The 20,249-nt window shown below is 50.3% G+C and overlaps 1 protein-coding gene across 2 annotated transcripts in view; it reads left to right on the top strand.

The window, feature by feature from the left end:
* The window catches only part of CRMP1 (collapsin response mediator protein 1), a 71,564-nt gene that overhangs the window by 38,074 nt on the left and 13,241 nt on the right, over positions 1-20,249 (top strand). For both annotated transcript variants that reach the window (XM_082728448.1, XM_082728449.1), the window contains exons 5-9: positions 8,419-8,480; positions 10,504-10,584; positions 15,088-15,156; positions 16,265-16,385; positions 18,978-19,134. In XM_082728448.1, coding sequence (XP_082584574.1) covers positions 8,419-8,480; positions 10,504-10,584; positions 15,088-15,156; positions 16,265-16,385; positions 18,978-19,134 — 490 coding nt within the window. The remainder of the gene's footprint in view (positions 1-8,418; positions 8,481-10,503; positions 10,585-15,087; positions 15,157-16,264; positions 16,386-18,977; positions 19,135-20,249) is intronic.

The raw sequence follows: 20,249 nt of genomic DNA, 5'->3' as shown, positions 1-20,249 counted from the left end.
GAGCCAGGCTCCAGGCCTGTTGAGCCCAAAGTCCCAGAGGGATGTGTTTGCAAAGCTCAGGTGTTCTGTTACAAAGCAGGGTCAGGATCGCTGGCTCAGGGACTGTGTGCGCCCCTGTGTCAGGGTTTTAGGAAAGACCCAAAGGAACATCAACCTTCTGTGACCCCCAGACCCGAGGCTGGGTCTCAGGCTCCCCTTCACATCCCCTGAAGGAGATCCCAGGGCGCGAACCCTCGGCTCTAGGATGGGTGGGCCAGCAAAGTGCCCTCCTCTGAGGCCCCGAGGGTTAGCACCGACAGGCTGTAGGGGTTGCTAGGACCCAAGGGTCTGGAGGGGAAACAAGGTAAGAAATTTGAGGGTCCCCAGTAGAGGCTGGCCCCTGTCCAGGGCACTTGTTCTTGCTCTTTCCGTCCTGTGACCAAGGTTGGGGGGATGGGTTACAAAGGATATTGTTGTCAGTGCTCCTAAGTGCATGGATTCCTTCTTACCCCAAGGCAAGTAGCACTGTCCTGAGCCTTGGCTCAAGCCCCTTCCCCTCCTTTGTGCACTTGCAGCTTCATCAAAACACATGTGGGATCGTACAAGCCCCACCCAGCCCCACCTGGTCTTTCTCCTTCCCAAAGTGCTCCGTGAATGGTGGTGACCTCAGGGCTCCAGTCCAGGGTCACCTTTCTGTGGGGCCCTCAGCTTCTATAGTGTCCTCACTATCCATCCGCCTGTGATCCCAATCCCAACTCGTGTGTGATACGGCTCCCAGGATGCCCCCAGGGGACTCAGACTTATTACCAGTTTCTCCCAAACCCATTACCTCTTCCTGTGAACTCTGCTATCTGTCACTCTGGGTCCCCATCTACATGGGGGGCACCCCTGTCCAGCCATTCCGTCTCTCTCCCTCCCCCATCCATCAGTGGATCCATGCCTTTGCATTTACAGCAGTTCAACTTGGACTCTGGGTCTCCCCCGAAGTCCCTTCCCAGATGTGGGGCTCACTGTGTCTTGTCCAGATTCCCCCTCAGCCTCATCCCTGGGCTTTGCCTCCAGTGTTATCCTGCTGGTGCATTCCAGCCATCGATGTGGGATTTAAAAAAGCAATTAGTGTGAACACCTGGAGTGGCTTCCCCAGTGTCCCCAGGCTCAGTGCCAAGCTGCTCATGTGGCTTTCAAGGGCTTTCCCTCAGATGCTTGCACATGGGAGTGGTTCAATAAATAATGGGGAGCTGAGTTCCTGAAAGATGTCTTACTGAATTCTCTACCCCAAGTGTTTAGCACACGTCTGGCATAGAGTAAATTCTCGGTAAATACTTAGTGCATGAATGACCGAGTTAGGGAAGAAAGCGAGGGAGGGAGGAACATGCCTGGTCTCCTTTCCTAGGGCATTTTTAGCACACCCCCTTCTGAGTCAGAGGGCCTGCCCAGGAATCTTGATGGCCATCATCATTGGACTGTACGATCAAGGGCAGGATATTTTCAGGACAGGAAATCAATGTAGAGCTCATATAGTTCAGTCCACCTGTTTCAGAAGTGGAAACTGAAGCTCAGAGAGATCTAGTCCCTTCCCCAGTGTCACACAGCAGCTAGCACTTGGACTCAGCTTTCTCTGATAGAACTGCTGCTAGCGCTTTTGGTGTCTTTGTGAGAATTGCAAAAAGGCACCCTCTTGGGGTGCTCCATCGGAAGAACATGCCCTTCTCCCAGGGCATGGGCTTGGCAGCTGGGGCTCAGGCTGGATTTAGCCTCCTTGGATGGTCTCTTTGCTGGGAGCCCTTAGCCAGAGTACAGGTTATGACTCCTCAGCACTACTCCCCAGCCCCTGACCTCCTTGCCAGGTGCTCTTTACGCTGCATTCAGGCTGCCGAAAGAACAGGTGGACAGCGCGTCTCCCAAAGACAAGCTCAGCCTGTGGGATATGAAAGCCATCGCTCAGCGCTCGAATCCATCTTTAGATCAAGCACTTTATGGCTTATTTTAGAAATCTCAAAATACAAGAGGAAGTTATTCTAGAAAATGGTTGTGCCAGCATGCTGTGTGGCCTTGGCAGGGGAGAATGCCTATGGGATCGGATTTTTTATAAACCCCCGACAGGGGAGTCCTGCCTGTGTTTTCTGAGCCATAGACCCCAGCCACTATTAATAGTACTTATTGGTTTTGTTGGATGGTGGCAGCATTTCAGTTTCAAATAGAAACTTAATTTAGAAATTATTGAAAAGAAGAGAGAGAGAAAAAAAAAAAGCCAGGCAAAGAGGAGAGGAACTCACATTGCTGGGCTGTGTCACTTGGGTCAAGTGTTTAGCCTGTGTTACTTGGGTGTGTTCTAAGAACAGCAACACAAAGACAATGGTGTCATTACACCATTGGTATGAACCCTCTGGATCTTTCTGTGGGAACTTCCATAGTCTATTGCATTGCCCTGTGTATCAGCCAGCTTTTGCTGTGTAACAAACCATTCAAAACTCAGGACTTAAAATAATAATCATTAATCACCTCATGACTCTGTAGGTTGGGAACTACAGCTGCAGATGGGTTTCTCTCCTGATCTTGCCTGGGCTCACACACTCAGACATTTGGGCCTCAGCTGGGATGGCTGGGGAGATGCTCCCCACATGATCTTGTGTCCTCTAATGGGCCCTCTACAACCACTTGTCTTGGTGGTAGTGCTCCAATAGATGAACATGGAAGCTGAAAGCTTCCTCTTGAAGATTAAACTTAGTACACACACATCCTCATTTCAATTGTGGCCTGTTGGTCAAGTCATGTCACAATATCGCAGGTTCAAGGGACGGGGGAAAAAGATTTCACCTCTGAAGGGAGGAACCTGGAAGAATTTGTGGCCATTTTAATCTCAATAGTGTCCTATCTGGCCACAGTTAGTATAGTTCTCTTTCATTCAACATACTCTCACCTCCACAAATTTCCATTCGGTTATGGCCTCAGGTTCAGAGTCTAGGATCTCGTGATGAACATCTATGGAAGATGTGGATGAGGTTTCTTGGGCATTGCTTCTCTTGATCCAAAGACTTATGAACTTAAGACATAAGCTATGTGCCTTCCCACCCTAGGCACCCCACATATAATGGTAGGACATGGACAGGACCACCACAACAAACACTCCCATTTGAAAAGAGAGAAAGCAAATGATGCATGGTCATAACCCCATCGAAATTCTGGAATCCAGCTGGACACATATTGCCGGGCTGACCTTGGAGGGTAGAGAATATTCCTTGGGAGTAGTTCCCAAGTTAAGGGTTTGGCAAACACCAGTCTGTGGGCCAAATATGGCCCGTGGCCTGTTTCTTATGCAGCTCATCAACCAAGAGTGTTTTTACATTCTTAAGGGTTTTTCAAAACAAAACAATCAAAACAAAGTAAAAGCAATTACCAGAAAACAAAGAATATGTGACAGAGACTACATATGACCCACAAAATCTACAAGATTTACTCTCTGGCCCTTTGAAGAAAAGCTTCCTGTCCCTGGCCCTAGATCATTGTTTGCATAGCTCAGGCACTAGCCTGGGGATTCTTGGCTTGACTGTTGGAGACATAGTTTCCATAAAAATGACCCATGTTTGCAGCAAAGTACCCTTCTCTGCCTTTTTCCTACCCACAGAAAGCTGGTGGCCAGGGGTCCTTTTCATTTTGAACAGGCTCAGTCTCTTTTGGTCAAAGAGGGTACAGTTTTCTTAAAAACATTGTGGGTTTTCAATGGATCGCATTATAGTTCACTCCACCAGACAAATCTTTTTCTGAGACAAGCTTCTCTCTACCTTAGATGACTGTCAGTGGTGACGTGTGGTGATGCCTTCAAGATTCTTGGAAGTCCTTTTGTCTGCCCAAGGAAGTTCACTGGACACTACCTCGGGTTTTTAGGAGGTCTTAACAAAGAGTTCCAAGCATACCCTTAATGTAATCTTTACCCTGAGGTCCTTTTTTCCTTTGAGAACTATTTGTGTGTTGGCAAGAGTAGAGATGAGAAGCAGTCTTGTGTGTCCACTCAGTTCCACTTGCAAACTGAACTCTTCCTTGTCTCTCCGGTCCCATTGGATGCCCGTCTTCTAGGGTTTCATCATACTCTGATTAGACCCTTAACATTCTTCACGGAAGTCATTTCAGGCAGATTTGCAAATTCTCTGGGTACGTCATCACAAGTGGTAATTTTTTCCTCTTGTGTTGCTGCTGCCTGGTACGTGTGGCCCCTTTCCCACCCTCCACTAACAGTGTGTTGGCTATTTTTCTCAGCTTGTGGCCTTCAGTCTCCTCAGGACTGTTCTGACCTCCATCTACTACCCAGTCCCAAGATCAATGACACATGTGTTAGATTTTGGCCACTGCGGCGCTTGACCTCTAGGCAAAGATTTCTGTATCAGTTAGCCTTTGTTTTATAACAAACCACTCCAAAACCCAGGGGCTGAAAATAGCCACTGCTAAAACCACAATGAGAGACCACTTAGAAGGGCTGTTATAAAAAACAAAACAAAACTGAAAGTACCAAGTGTTGAGAGGATATGGGGAGATGGGACCCCTGGGGTACCATCGGTGGGAATCCACACTAGTGCAGCTACTCTGGGAAACGGCATGCAGGGGCCTCAGAAAATTAAACGTAGAAGTACCCTATGATCTAGGAACTCTGCTTCTGGGTATTTATCCAGTAGACTTGAAAGCAGGGATTTAGAGATATTTGTATACCTGTGTTCATAGCAGCATTAGGCACAAGAGGCAAAAGTGGAAACAACTCAAATGTCCATCGATGGGTGAATGGATAAACCAACGTACATCTCCATGGCCTGTCCTCCAGCCGGCTCTCCTGAGCCCCTTCATGTGGGTCTCCAAGGTGAGCGTGAAGCCCTGAGGCATGGCTTGGAGCCAGCATGGCACTACTTCGGCCCCATGACTTGGGTCAGTGCAGGTCTCCAGACCAGCCCGCATTCCAGGAGTAGGGAAACAGACTTGGCCTCTTGGGAGAGAAAGAGTCACCGGGAAGCTTTTTTGAAACTTTAAAAAAATTTACCAGCCAGTTTAATTTCTTCCTGGCTCCCATCGCTGCAGGGAATTACTTTGCTTACTTATCTGCCTATGGCTTGTTCCCAGTACAAGGTAGACAGGCATCCTTCCTTCCTTGTTCACAGCTCTATGTCTCATTTCTAGAATGGTGCTTGTAAGGTTTTATAGATGAGATAAATACAACACCAGGCGAAGTGGGTGCAAGGCAAGGTTTTTTAAAGGCACTCTCCGGTCAAGTTTCAGGACTCAGGAGAAGGGGAGCCAAGAAAGTTGCACCGGGAGGAGGTGGGCACCCTCCGAGGAGGTGGGCACCCTCCAGTGAGGTTCCACAACTCTGGAAAGCAGAGTGGGGGAAGTCCTGCTGGGAGGGAGTTGGCGGGGGTGTCTTTTATCTGTCTTCTGCATAGGTATCGGGTTACCTATGGAGACTTGACCTGGGCATACATCCTTTTGGTGGGAGAGTCAAGGGTTAAGGAGGTGGGGTAGGCTGGAAGAGGGCTTCGAGACCTAGTGGTGGTCATTTCTATCCTTTCTATTGTTCCTCCTGCACTCCGGGAGCCAACCAACCCAACAGTGCTCACGCATAGGAAACACTCAGTAAATATTTGATGAGCGCAAAAATAAATATTCCATGGAAAAGGGCTGCTGGGGTCCAGTACGTTTGGGAAATGCTCTCTCTCTATTCTGTTCTCGACTATTCTTAATGCATGTGATCATGTGAAAATCTGTGAGAAGCCCTGCAGTAGAGAAACCGGATTACTGTAGATGAATCCATTCTTCTTCACCAGTCTAGAGATCAGCCTCCCCGGCTTTGAGTGCAAACAATAGAATCTCCCCAGAGCTTGGCTTACGTTTAATGAAACAGATTTGCCTCAGTGATAATGATGTGTATTCAAGGATCCCTCACCAGGGAGTCTTACCCTGTGCTTTCCTCTTTGAGCCCGCTCTGCTCTCCTCTCACCCTTGACCCGTGTTCTCTGCTTCTATACCCATCTGCCGGGTGCCCAGCCCTGCCCTAGTATCTCTGGTCTGGGGTCATGTGGTATGGACAGGGCTGCTTCCAAGGTTACAGGGTAGATCCAGTAGGAGGGGTTTCTGAGAACTGGCAGGTATCATGAATGGGTTCACATTGAGTAAGCTCCCAACATTGTCTTTGAGAACTAGTATTCCATGCTACATCCTTGGAGAAAAGCTAGGATGATGGCATGTGTGAATTTGGGAGGTTTGGGGGAATTCCGGGGCTCACCGAGTTTCCAAGGCCCTGTTGCTAGGAGTGGAGTGATCAGGCCAAATACACGGGAACATTCACTACTCCTGATATGCATTGCTCAATTGGTTTTTTAAGCAGGTGCAAATTGGTATGAAGGAAGGACTCATTTTGACTCCCATTCAGTAGCACTGGGCAACATATTTTGAACTGTGGTATAGTACTGAGGTTTTATTTTGAATTACTTTAATTACAAATAAGACCAAATCTCTTTATCTTTATTAGCTGCTTTTTTTTTTTCTTAAATTGTCTCAAAGTACTTTTTACCTTTGGGGTTTTTGGCTTCTTCACTTTTATTTTGCTTTTAACATAAAGCAGAAACAGAAAAACCACGCAGATTAAAAAAAATGTGGCTTTATGAATTATGATGAGGCTACGCTGCTCGGGCAAGAAATAGGACTTTGCCAGATGCCGCCCAGTGGAATCTCCTGGGGCCCCATGTCAGTCACGACACCCTCCTCCCCCCAAAAGTCACCACTGTTGTTTTCTAAATAAGAGGGTCTTTTTTAAAACCTCTGTTAAATTTGTTGCGGATATAGATAAATTTATGGTGTTGGCTGTTTGCTTTTTGCTTTGAGGTTTTAAGAGTTTACAGGAGGTTTCCACTGATAACAATTCAAATCTGTCGTGATTTTTTGAGACAGCTTTCAATGTGAGATGACTTGACCCTGTCCACTCACGTGCACGATGAAGTTTTAGGATGTGCTCATTAAATTTACTATGTTTGCTAGTGCATTATTTCTGCTTTTATTTGTGTCATTTATTTCTAATTTCTGGGGAATTTTTCATTTTCTTTTTTTTTTTCTTAGATTTCTTATCATGCAAAAAAAATTCTTATCGTGGAAGCTAACTAGGTTAATATTTACTTCCCTTCGCCTTAAGGAAATAATGACGCAGTCAAAGCTATGAAGCCAGGAGCTTATGTCTCACTTTAGTTTTAGTTTTATCTGTTTACTCACTGAGCATTGATCTGTGTCTCTGCACATACTGAGTTTTTCTTTCAGATTTTAAAAAAGATGATCTTTATAAGGAATACAGTATCAATTAGTTGTCTATGACTTCTATTTAAGTCTACTTGATTAACTAGAAACTGATATTTTAATGTTAATTTCTGTATCTAATTTTTTTCCTTAAATTTTTTTTTTTTAATGATTTGGACAGGGAATTGTTGTTGCCGTGGCTCTCTGCACAAGAAAAGATCTTTGGTTTGCCTTCACCATTATTTTAGTATAAAAGAATTCTCAATCCCATTTAATACTTTTGCCCTGAATGCATATTCTTACCCAGACATTTCTGGATTCCATGACGAACATTAAATGCACAGCACATATTACGTGTGTGCCAACTGACGTAGTACAGAAGATGTTGTCCCTGTCCTCATGCACCTGCCAGGTGTGTTAGGGAGGAGTCTCCCACGTCCCCTGCTCCCTGCTGGCCTGTCCACACAGCACATGAAGTCTTGTCATTTCAACCTTCTAGAATCCCCCACCCCAACCCCTGCAGCTCCCACCCTGGCTCACAGCCTCGGCAACACCTGTCCCCTGGACCTTCAGCATCCTCTTCCTAGCTTCATGTCCCTCTGCTGCTCTGCGGACCCACCCTCAACACTGCTTCCAGGACAGTCTTTCTGAGATGAGAAAGTCTAATCGTGTCACACCTTGCTTTAAAAACACATGCCTTGGCAGGTAGTGGTGATGCTTGCACAGTATTTTGAATGTAGTGAATACCACAGAATTGTGCACTTGAAAATGGCTGTGATGGTGAATGTTGTTGTATGTACTTTACCATAACAGAGCATCAAGCCGTAGGACGCTTCTAGTACCTTCACATTCTATGTCTTTTCAACCCCCTTACTGTTCACACCCATGAACACCAGCCTCTCTGTCCCAATAGTTCTCCTCCCTCTGCCTCTCCCTTTGTCTCTTCCCCCTCCTCCCCTTCCTCTCTTACCGATTCAGCCGTGTGCCTCCCCTGGAAGCCTCCTTTGACCGCCCTCACCCGCACGCCCAGGCTGGGTTCGGTGCTCCCTCTGTGAGGCCCGGTGACACCATTCTGTCCTCGCAGTTACCACTGGCAACTTTCTGGATTTACCAGAAAGGAACGTTTCTTTTTTCTTAAATGCACTCTTCTGTTTCCTTTTTTTTATCTTGGAACAGGTGTCAATTCCTTCCAAGTCTACATGGCGTATAAGGATCTCTACCAAATGTCTGATAGCCAGGTGGGTCCGCCTGCACACCCGCTCCTGGGAGAAAGAGGCCACGCTGATGGGCAAGGGGGCTGTCAGAATGGGCAGGCGAGAGGTCTGGGTGCAGGTCTGGGTTCTGACATGACCTTGCTATATGACTTGTGTTGGTTCCCCTCCCCCCGCTGGGCCTGCGTCCTTGTGGGGTCGAGAGGGGGATCCCTTTGCATGGTGGTTCCCAAATCCACCTCATCCTTAGCGTCATCTAAAAAACTTACTTAGAAAAAGACAGACTCGTAGGGCCCCTGGGTGGCTCAGTTGGTTAAGACTCCAACTCTTGGTTTTAGCTCAGGTCATGATCTCGTGGCTGTGGGAACGAGCCCCGTATGGGGCTCTGTGTTCAGTGCGGATTTGAGATTCCCTCTCCCTTCCCCTCTCACTCACTGTCTCAAATAAATAAATTAAATCTTAAAAAAAAAAAAAAAAGACAGGTCTTAGATCCCATCACAGATGTTCAGGGCAGGGCTCAGGAAAATGTACTTTTCTAAAAGTTCAGCAGTTCATTCTGGAGATCTAGTAAGCTCGGGCACCATGTCATTAGCTCTGACCCAGACGGGAGCCCTGGCTCTCTCTCTCCAGCCAGTCGAGACTGAGGTTCCTCCCTCCCTCCCTTAATTTTCTCACCTGTGCATTGTGGCCATCTCTGGGAGGGCTGGCTTCCCACACTGTCATGTCTGGGAGAGGAGCTCCAGGGGGTGGTGCTCTCGTGGTGCATGCAGGGTGTTGAGGTCATTGTCTCCTGGGCACCTAGCCTTCTTACACCACTGGGACTCCGGGCTTGTCGTATGAGCATTGCCCTGACCTCTGGTTAAAACAGTGGGGCAGTGTGGTGGCAAAGGGCATAGATCCTGTGGCCAGAGTTTGGGGCTGCAGCCCTGGCCTTGCTGTGCATCCCGATGCAGCTTTCCCAACTTCTTTGTGCTTTAGAGTCGTAAGACTCCCTGCCTCCTAGAGGTCATCAGGGGATTGAATGAGTTTCTGAATACATGACTCTAGGACAGTGCCTGGCACACACAGGGGCGCTGAGAAGCTATGACTCCTCATGACCGTGCAGTTGGACAGGAAGCAGGACGCATCCAGTTCTCACCTTTCAAAATAAACGCTTGGAGTTACAGAGAATAACTTACCCCAAGGCTCCCTGGAGGACTTTGATGTGTCATTGAAAGACTAAAATCAGTTCAGTTTCATGAAAAAGTAGTGTGTGTCTGTCTGGCATAACGTGTTTCATTCTAACCACCAAAGCTCCAAGGGCAGATGGAGTTCAGCCATAGGGGCCCTGGAAGGTGCTTCCTGCCCCCAAGTACCCACCCCTCCTGGCCCACCTGCCATCTGCATCTAGATGCACATATCCCAGGGTGGGGTGCTGTCTTGTGTGCATGCAGAACAAAGTTAAAATTCGAGAGGCCCTGCGGAAGGAATGTGGCAGCTCTGGTCCTCATGGTGGGCACGTGTCTGAGTGCAGATCCCCTGCAGGTTGGAGCAGGGCGGGGGATGGTGCAGGGCCTCTGCTGGCCAAGTAAGCGGATGCCTGGCAGGGTGTGTGTTACCTGTTACCTGAGTTGTTGTAGAACTTGGCCCACAGCCCAGGCTGAGCACGCCTAGGTCCACAAGTTCCATAGACCTGAAACCAGGGTCTAAGCATGGCTGTCTCCAGCAGCAGCTGCGGCCACCTGAGTGGGACGGAGCCACATCGAAGGCAAGGAGGCACCATAGGCACTGGGACCGAGGGCATTTCCTGTGGTGCTATGGCTTCGCTCAGTTCTGCCCTTCCCCCAGCCTGCTGCTCTGGGATCCGGAGGGTGTCAGGTCAAGGGGAAACCCTTTCCAAGGCTTAACTTGTTGAGCAACACATTCCATGGCTATGAACAGAGCGGCTGCATTGCCTCCGCAGGGGCGGGAGGGTGACTCCGTGAGCAGAAGAGCCCTCTTTGCAAATGCTCGGGTTCTGACATTTTTATCTCCCCTCCTCCTCTCCCCCGCCTGGTTGCTTCTCCCTCAGCTCTATGAAGCCTTCACCTTCCTGAAGGGACTGGGCGCTGTGATCCTGGTCCACGCAGAAAATGGAGACTTGATAGCTCAGGTGAGTGGTGTGGCTGTCCACGGTTGCCGCTCCCGTCCGCATCCCAGCGCTGTCATGGTATGATCAGAGGGGTGGAGACGTTGGTGAGCAAGGTGGCTAGGCAGTGAAGGGTCAGGCCGAGAGCTGGATGGTGGCTCAGACGCTCCAGGTACGGGTGACGCACTCACTGTCTGCAGAGGGCTCTCTGCATAGTGGGGATGGCAGATCTGCCCTGTGAGCCTCACGGCCTTGCATGAGGAACAAGTAAGGATCGGCTGGAGGGGCTCTGCAAACTTGGGGCATGCCAGAGGTGAGGTGCATGGGAGCTAGCATTGCTCATCATCTTGTAGGACTTGGGAGGAGTGTAATGGCGGGTTCCCTGCCACCACCGAGCCCGTTGACCACAGGCACCTGCCTCACGAGGATTAAATGATATTATGTACGTGAAGTCCGGTGTCCAACACACAGTAGGCCGTAGCCATGCAAAATTTTGGATGGGGAGAGACATGAATGCATTTTGACCCTTCTGGCTGTAGGATGGAGAATTTGATAAGAGAAGAGTAGAAGCAAGTGACCAGCTAGGTTCTCCTCCTTCAATTCTCAGCAGAAATGAAGACGGGAGATAGAGCAGAGGAAAGGAGCACAGTCCACGGGTCTCGTTGGTTGACCAGATGGAGAAGAGGAGGAAGAGGTCAGGGGCATGGGTTGATCATGACATCACAAAGCAAGATCGTGCATACTGGAAAACATTTGGATACATCTGATAAAAGTAGTTAATACGAGGCGTGATATGAAGGAGTTTATATATAGTGACGGTCACCACTACATCACAGATATGACACAGATATCCCCACTTTATAGGTAGAGAAATGGGGCTCAGATGTGCATAGCTTGCTCAATTATGGGGGGTACAGAACCGGGATGATACGGCAGTTCTGAGCACAGTGGGTTTTGCCACGATCGTTAAGTGTGTGAGCTCTGATGCTCGCTGGGAACATCAGCTCTTGGCTTCTTAGTTGGGATTACGCAAGGGTGTGGACCCCAGGAATTGAGGATCACTGGAGGCCCTCTCAGAGGCTATCTCCCAGTCTGTCCTCTGATCCCCAGTGATTGGGATCCCGCTCACATGCAGAACACATCCATCCCTGTCCAGGGTCCTCCAAATTCCCATTACAGCACCAAAGTCTGGAAGTGTCTAAGTCAGATCCATTGGTAGATGAGGCTCTTTGGGGATAGTTCCTACAGTCTTCAGGTCCCTGGAGCCAAAGAGGCAAAGATCCGCCTCCCCCAATGTACACTCAACTTACAGCACACAATGGTGGGGGGGGGGGCATTCCTTTTCAAGAGGGAAAATAGTAGGCTTCAGGAGCGGGTCTGTAACTGTTCTGAAATGCAGTTGTGCACTTGCTGGCCGTTCCTTGATTAGGTCCCGGAGGCTGAGAGTAGTTCTGCATAACTCTTGGCTTCCCCTTCTGGGCTCTTGGTTCACCCCCCACTTCCCGTCATCCATCCTTCTGTGAAAGGTAGTGCATTCTTGCCACAGAGCCTGCTCCCTGCCTGGTACAGCTGGGAGGTACAACCGCTTCCTTTCATACCATTCAGCCCAGGCTGCCTGGGTTTTGCTAAAATGACTCTCCCAGCCTTTGTTGGCTTCCTGTGACTCCCTCCATGGTTCATGCCATCAGACAAAAGACACCCATGGGTTTCTTCCTGATAAGCCTACTCCTGCCTTTCTCACACCCTGAGCTCTCTAGAGGCCCTGTTGGAGGGGCTCTGGGGTGCACCATCAGTCTCCTTAAAGGGCTTTTTTGGTGACCAATTCACCCCGAAGTCCCCAGCCTCCATCTTTCCAGATCTTCACCAACATTGTGGGGCCATACCCCACTTTTGTCTCCGGAGTATTGTCTGCTGCTTATGTCCTGGATTTTACATTTGCTCAGAAGACATTTCTTTTAGATTTTTAAAAAGGATTTAGTTATTTGAGAGAGAGAGAGCATGGGGGGGAGGGGCAGAGGGAGAGAGAGAATCTCAAGCAAATTCTATGCTCGGCGCCAAGTCCAACCCTGAGGTCGTCCCAGGACCCTGAGATCATGACCTGAGCTGGTCAAGAGTCAGAGTCTGTAACCAACTGAGCCACCTGGGTGCCCCCAGAAGACATTTCTTGATTGTACTATCTTTTGCTCTTCGGAGAAGCAGAGAATTTTCAAGACAATCTCGTCCTGGTTCCTTTTTTTTTCTCTTTCTTTCTTTCTTTTAAAGTAGACTCCAATGCAGGCTTCAGCTTCCAATAATGTCCTCATTCCCTTTCAAGTTCTCCCTGCCAAGGTGCTCAAGGTCCATCTTTCTCCCGACGGTCCAGTCCATTCCAGGCCACTTCGCTCTTTCTCTAGTCGTGCCCCCCTTGCACTGCCTGGTCCCAGAGCCATCCCCACAGCCTCAGGTGTTTTCATGGTAACACCCTCCTTCAGGCCACCACCATCTACATTAGTTCTCTGTGGCTGCCTCACTGCGGGTCCCGAAACTTCGCATGTGAAAGCAATAACCGTTTATTATCTCGGGTCCCGTCCCACGGGCCGGGAGCCCAGGTGTGGCTCAGTGGGTTCTGTTGCAGGCTGCAGTGAAGGAGTCAGGCAGGGCCATGGCCAGCCTCAAGGCCACACTGGGGCGAGACGTCTAGCCGCAGTCAAGTGCTTGTTCTTGGAATTTAGTTCTTTGCAAGCTCAGACGGATGCCCTCTGTTCTTGGCTGGCTCCTCCCCGAAGGCCGGCTTGGTTCCTTGCCCTGAGGGCAACTCCAGCAGGGGTGCTGGCTTCCTTCCCAGTGAGCAGATGGAAGAGCAAGGGGGGAGGGTGAACAAGGTGGAGGTCTCGGTCCTTTGTGACGTCATCTCAGCAGGGACAGCCAGAGACATGGACATCTCTCTTGTCCATGTTCTGTTCATTAGAAGCAAGGTGCTAGGTCCAGCAACCTAGGGGTTACACAGGGCATGGAACTATGAAAGTGGGCCTGTTGGGGGCCTCTCAGTGATCTCCCTCCACACACACCTGTTTGGCCTAGTTTTGCCCTTAATAGAAATGCAACAATATGATACGTGTTCTTTTATGTCTGGCTTCTCTTGCTCCAATCTATGAGATTCCTCCCTGTCTTCCACAAAACAACAAATTTTTTTCTTTTTTTCATCACTGTAGAATACCAGGGCAGGAATAGGTCCTAATGTATTCTCTCACTGATGGATCCTGGGGTAGTTTCAAATTTGGGGACTGTTGTGTATCAAGCTGGTATGAACACTCTTGTTCGGCCCTTTGTTAAACCTGGGTTCGCGTTTCTGTTAGCGTCTACCTGTATACTCAGCTTTGGTCGTAACTGCTAAACCTCTTTCTAGAGCAAACAAGCCCCACACGCCCACGAGTGAGATGTGCAGCCGGGCGCCCCCAGCACCTGGGCTCGACGTCGAGGAGGGGGGTGTGGTCTCAGCTTTCCATGCTGCCCACATAGGATTTAGCTTTCTCAGTTCCAATAAATGTCACCCTTTGCTCCTCTACTTCCCAGGTTCCCAGAGTTTGTCTTCATTGTCTGCTCTGCATTCTCGTGGCTTTTGGGTACCTTCCCTGCCCCTTCTGTGGGGTTGCAGAGGGGGAATGAAAAGAATGCACGGGCTCAGATCACCATTTCTATCCTGTTCCAGTCTTCCTGTGATCTGTGCTCTCCTCCATGAGAGCATCTTGTGTCCTTCTGTCTTCCTCCTGTCTTCGCTTCCTGTCTTCTTCACTGCAGAAATAGCAAGGGACGGTTAAACAGTCTGGCACACTGATCTCTCCATGTCGTAAGTCATTGTGTAAATAGTGTACAGAAATGCTCTGTAAGCACTGTCTTTGGTAGCTTAGATTATCCCATTGTTTACTGAAATCTACCCGGCTATGAGATCTTGACATTTCCGGTTTACATTCTTACAATAAAGCTGAGGCTTAATAACCTGAGATGCGGTTGAAATTATGGCGTTTTGTTTTGTTTTTTCCCATGGCTGATCAGGCTGGGGACCCATGGTGGGGACGTGCCCAAGAATGCTACAGAAACCACGCAAGTGACAATTAGCAACACAGCTGACATCTGGCCAATATAAAAAACATCTTTTTTTTTTCTTTTTTGAGAAATTTTTTAATTTTTTTTTTTTTTTTTGGCAAGGAAAGCTTGAAGCAAATGTGTTTGAATCTAGGGCATTACCACAGGGAGTCATTTCTAGGCTCTGTGGCGAGCTGGAGTACAGGCTTGCTGGCTAGAATGGCCGACACTGGGAAGAGGAATGATGAGAGCCCCCTGCCAGGGAGTGAGCTTGGCTGCACCCCTGGTCCCCGTCTTGCTGGCTCCCTCACTGACTCCATGCAGAAGCTCTAAGACACAGGTGCTCTTGTCCCAGAGCTGGGATAAGCTCTAAGACTCAGCTGCCTGTCTGCTAACGGGGCCTGGAGGACTGGCCTCTCCCGGCTGATGTTCTACAATCGCTAACTCAGTGCTCCTGTCTTGCAGGAACAGAAGCGGATCTTGGAAATGGGCATCACAGGTCCCGAGGGCCATGCTCTGAGCAGACCCGAGGAGGTAATGGGGCCTCCCCTGGGGTGTGACTCTGATAACACTGAAGGCCCGCCCTGATGCTGTTCCAGTTGGAACAGCGAACAGAGCCCCCCATCTCCATCCCCATTCCCCCGACGGGAGCATCCCAGCACACCTGGCTTCCTGTGGGGCCTGGGGGAAAATGGGGGAAGCTAGGGGAAGACCCTGCTTATCCCTGAGCCCAGAAGCTCCACACCAAGGCCCATGAACAGTTCAGTATCATAACTGGATAGAAGGATCCTTGCTGAGGACTTTGTGTATTTGGTGATAGAAAAATGGAGCCGCATATTCGAGACCTAGAACCGATAGAACAGCTTCTCCTGCACATTGCCCACTGTGTTCTAAGACTTGAGCATGGATGTGTGTGTGTGTGTGTGTGTGTGTGTGTGTGTGTACGTGCGCGTGCGCACGCGCGTGTGTCTGCTATGGGCTTGGCCTTGCGCTGGGCACTGGGGCCACAAGACATGGTAGATAGACTTTTTAAGTTGATCTAGCACAGTGGTCTGCACGTGAGCTCCATGGCCCATGAGCGGTGTTCCTCGTCCCTGGTGAGATCAGGACAGACCTGAAGACCGTGTTGACACACCCCTTATAGCACCGTGGGACTCAGTGTCCGTCTCAAGCATTGGGACCACGTCTGGAGCATCAGCAGACTGAAAATTAAAAACAAAGCAGTACAAAACATATCTGGTCCTATTGTTTGCGCGGCACTGGTCTAGAGGGACACACGGGAATGTCTGTCAGACACGTGTGTTCACTTATGGCAGGTGTTTTATAAGTAACGGACCATTTTATGGGCCTTTTGAGGCTTTATCCTGCCTGGTCTGTCCCCTCCTCACAGAACACTCAGCATGCTTCCAAGCAAGCAGATGAACAAAATTCTGCCTTCCAATCCTTGAACCAAATACACTTGGACTCCTTTTTTCCTTTCTTTTAAAAAATCTGTTACTTTTCTGCCTTGAAGCAGTAGATTTGCCTCTGGCTACATTTAATTAAGGAAAACAGAAGGGCTCTGATTCACGGAGAGCCCTAGGGGCTGGGGGGCTCACCTCTGCCCCTCCCTCTCGTGACCCGCATATTGCTGTGTCCCCAGCTAGAGGCTGAGGCTGTGTTTCGGGCCATCACCATCGCTGGTCGCATCAACTGTCCAGTGTACATCACGAAGGTGATGAGCAAAAGTGCGGCGGACATCATCACCCTGGCCAGGAAGAAAGGTATGCAGTCCGGCGCCCCGGCCTCCTGTGGGCCTTAAGGAGGGGGCTTGTCCAGCAGGTCAAGTTCACTGATGGGGCTACTCCCCAGGGCAGAGACACCCTGTCAATTTCCAGCAGCCTGAGCCCTTATAGGTAAATTATCCCGCTTTGTAGGATCGGATGAGACCCTGTATTATATTTTTATTTTAATTTGTTTACTTGCTGAGAGAGAGAGAATCATATGCTCTATCTCATGACCCTGAGATCATGACCTGAGCCCAGATCAAGAGTCAGACGCTCAACGGACTGAGCCCCATGGGTACCCTGAGACCATGTATTTTAAAGAGCTCTGTATTGTTCCAGTTCTGTTCTGGGTGGTGGGGGAGGGGGGATCTCATTAAGTCAGTGCTGGGGCCGGTTGCATCAGCTCTGGGATCCTGCCCACCCTCTTTCTGGTCCCCTCTGGACACATCAACCTGGGTCTCCTGTCTAGGGCCCCATGGTTGGTGCCTGCATCCAAGGTCAGGTGTAGGGCCTGTGCAGGGTCTTGGGTCTGGGTTGAGAAGGAAGAAGATGGATTTCCAGAGCCAGGGGTTCTGGGCGCAGCCCCATGCTGGACATCAGGAGAGTGTGGTTCAGGAGGCCAGTCACCCAGCTCGAAGACAATGCCCCACTGAACCACACCGAACGTCTGCTGCTTTGTCTCTAAGATGTGAAGTCTTCAGGCTCATAGATGAGAAGTCCTTGGCAGGATCCCAGGACTCCGTGGGTGTTGGATGCCATTCTTTGCTTCAAGTTGGCTATTCACTTCCTGCCCGGGTGCCCTCACCTCCCAAGTAGGACCCTAGTACCAGGCTGCCTGCCATGCTGAGGACCGTTGGAGGAGGGCTCAGTGGGCACATTCTGATTGCAGGAGACTCACAGCAGGGGCCCGAGGGCAGGCCCCCAGCCTCCTTAACAGGGATGTCCACAGTCTCCCATCAGTCACCAGACCAAGAATGAAGAAGGCTCCCAAAGCAGCTTCCATCCCAAACTCAGGGAGAGAGAGAGAGAATGACAGACAGACCAACAGACAGAGGAGGGGTAGCACACATTATACGAAGGCTGTGCCTGGTGGACATTTGCCAAGGACAGTCACCTTTGTGGCTGGTCCCTCTCTGCGTTACATGAGACTGACCAGGGAGCTGCGGGTCAGTGCAGAAGGCGGGGTGGAAACCAACAAGCCAGCAGCCGTCACTGAGCAACTGCTGTATGCCTGAGCCTCCCTGTTTCTCATGGGAGCCCTAAATGGGAAGCATTACTAACTCTATTTTTAAAAATACCTTCAATAATATGTTTTTAACCTCATGCATCCAAACTCTTACTTCAACATGCAATTACATGAAAAATATTAGAGTTATTTTGTGTTGTTGTGTGCTCTCTTTGAAATCTAGTGTGTCATGTTCCAGCATGCCTCAATTCCGACCAGCATCAGGGGCCGGACAGCCGCATGGGGCTGGCAGTTACCATGTGGGGCCAGAGCCACTGTGAACCCACAATACCTTGTCTTAGTATTTTTCAGGGAAAGCTGGCAGAGGCATTGAAAGAGAGCACTCTAGTAGACACAGCTTGCTTAGAACTGGCCCCATTTTAAGGATAAGGAAACTGAGGCAGAGCAGTGACAGCAGTTTGGAAGCAGTAGTAAGCACGCAGGTCCTGGCCATGTGGAGGGATATGGTGGCTGCCAGTCCCATGTGGCTGTTTCCATTTAAATTATATAAAACTAAGTACAATTGTAAATGCCTTCTATGGGCTGTGCTAGCCCCATTTCACACGCTCAAGAGCCACAGGAGGCTAGTGGCCGCCGTCTTGAGTGGCAGGGAGAGAGAACATTCCCATCGCTGTGGGACTGACTCTCGGGCAGCCTGGTCGCTGCGCCGGGCCACCACGGTGGCCTTGGGCAGATGCCTGTATCCAGGTAACATCAGTCTCTGTGAGCAGACCTGCTCCCTGGAAGGAGGCTGGAATTCCTGGAAAGCGGATGTTCTGGAATTAGCCCTTAAGGGGTGGGTGGGTGGCTACGCAGCCCAGCTCCCTCACCATGGGGGTGGGATGGTCCTGAGGTGCCATCAGTGGTCTCCCAGAGGCCCTGGTGGCCCTGAGCTGCAGGTGCCCTTGGCCGTGACTCGGTGATTATACACCTGTTCTCGGCTTCTCTCTCAGCCTTGTGTCACCTCCTCCATCCCCAGCCGGTGCTGCCTGAAATCACCTCCCAAGTAAAACACTTGAACTCGACCCCTTTGCTGGAAGACCGGCTTCTGGCAGAATCCACACTGAGACAGCCGGTTCCGTCCCTGGGCCTGGAATGACAAGTCTGCCGAAGGGCATAATGATCCCATCCAAATACGAAATGCATTCCCAGTCCGGGAGGTTGCTGGGGAGGTCAGCCAATGCTAACTGCCTGGTGGCCCGGAGTCAGCAGACTGTATGGTGATGCAGGGAAGAAGGACAGATGACAACTTGCCCCTCAGACCATTGTTCTCCTGTCTCTGACCCTCTACTTCTATGCTACCCAACCCCCCTCACCCCAAGAGACCACCTGTCCTTGATTGTGTGTTGTGTTTGTCCCCACAGGCCCCTTGGTGTTTGGCGAGCCCATTGCTGCCAGCCTGGGGACGGATGGCACCCACTACTGGAGTAAGAACTGGGCCAAGGCAGCGGCATTCGTGACCTCCCCTCCCCTGAGCCCAGACCCCACCACGCCTGACTACTTGACCTCCCTGCTGGCCTGGTGAGAGCCAAAGGGGTGGTGGGGGGGCGGTCCCGGATGCATGGTGGTATATTGGGAAGCCCCCAAGATTAGGCATGAGAGTCCAGGATTCACCCTGGGTTTGTCACATAACCTGCCATGGCTTTCTGCTTTGGTTTACCTATCGGCAGAGTGGGGGAGAACATTGTATCTGGTGTGGAGCCCTGGAATTGAGGGCTCAGCATGTGGCTACTGTTTCTTGCAAAGCACCCCCTGGGTATGTGCACACAGTAGGAGCACAGCTGCATTGGTCCCTTCCCTGCTGTTGGGCAGTGTGAGGAAGTAGCACTTAGGTCTAAGAGAATGCTAAGTGGTGTGGTGTGCAGGCTGTTCTGGAAGCAGAACCACATGCTCAGAGCCAGGAGACTTGCAGAAGGCTTCATGGGGGAGGCAATATTGGGCCTGGAGCTAGAGGATGAGTAGGAGTTTGCTGGCTAGGGGAGAAGTCCTGGCTTCTGGTCAGAAGGAGCGCCAAGGGGGTGTGAGGGTGTGTGCCTACCCTGGAAACCTCTTTCTCCCGCGCGATGCAGAATCCCTTCACTTGCATATCCACGGGCTTACTTGTTGCCTGCAGCCCCATGTCTGTGGGGCAGCTCCAAGTCCATCTTGGAGGGGAGACTGCCATCTCCCCCACAAAGCTGCTGCTGTCACAGTCTTGCCCATCTCTGAAGAGGGCAGGACACAAGCCAAAGGCCCCGGGATCTGACCACTTCTTGCCCCCTTGGCTGCGGCCATCCTGGTTCGCCTCTGACAGGCCTATTTCTGTGCTGCCCCTTCCATGCCCATGACATAGTCTATTCCCAACCAGCACCCAGATTTTAGACCCCAAGTCAGACCAAGCCAATCCTCTGCCTAGAGACCTCCAGGATCCTTTCCTTTCAACATGGAAGAGAAGTCCCCACAACAGGCCCCAAGGCGAAGCCCTATCTGGCTTCACCCCCTAGTGAACCTGACTTGCCACCTTTTTTGGGTGGGTTTCTGCTCTTCAGAGCGAAGAAGAGGAGGCCCACCTAGGGAGCATCACTGAGAGAGCCCAGAGCCCACACTGACAGAGCCTTCCCAGCAAGGGGCCTTCTGATGTCACTCACCAATGCCCA

This window comes from Mustela nivalis (assembly GCF_964662115.1).
Source record: "Mustela nivalis genome assembly, chromosome: 4".
Lineage (NCBI taxonomy): Eukaryota > Metazoa > Chordata > Mammalia > Carnivora > Mustelidae > Mustela > Mustela nivalis.
Note: the sequence above shows the minus strand (reverse complement) of the source record. Positions and strands in the feature narration are given on the sequence as shown.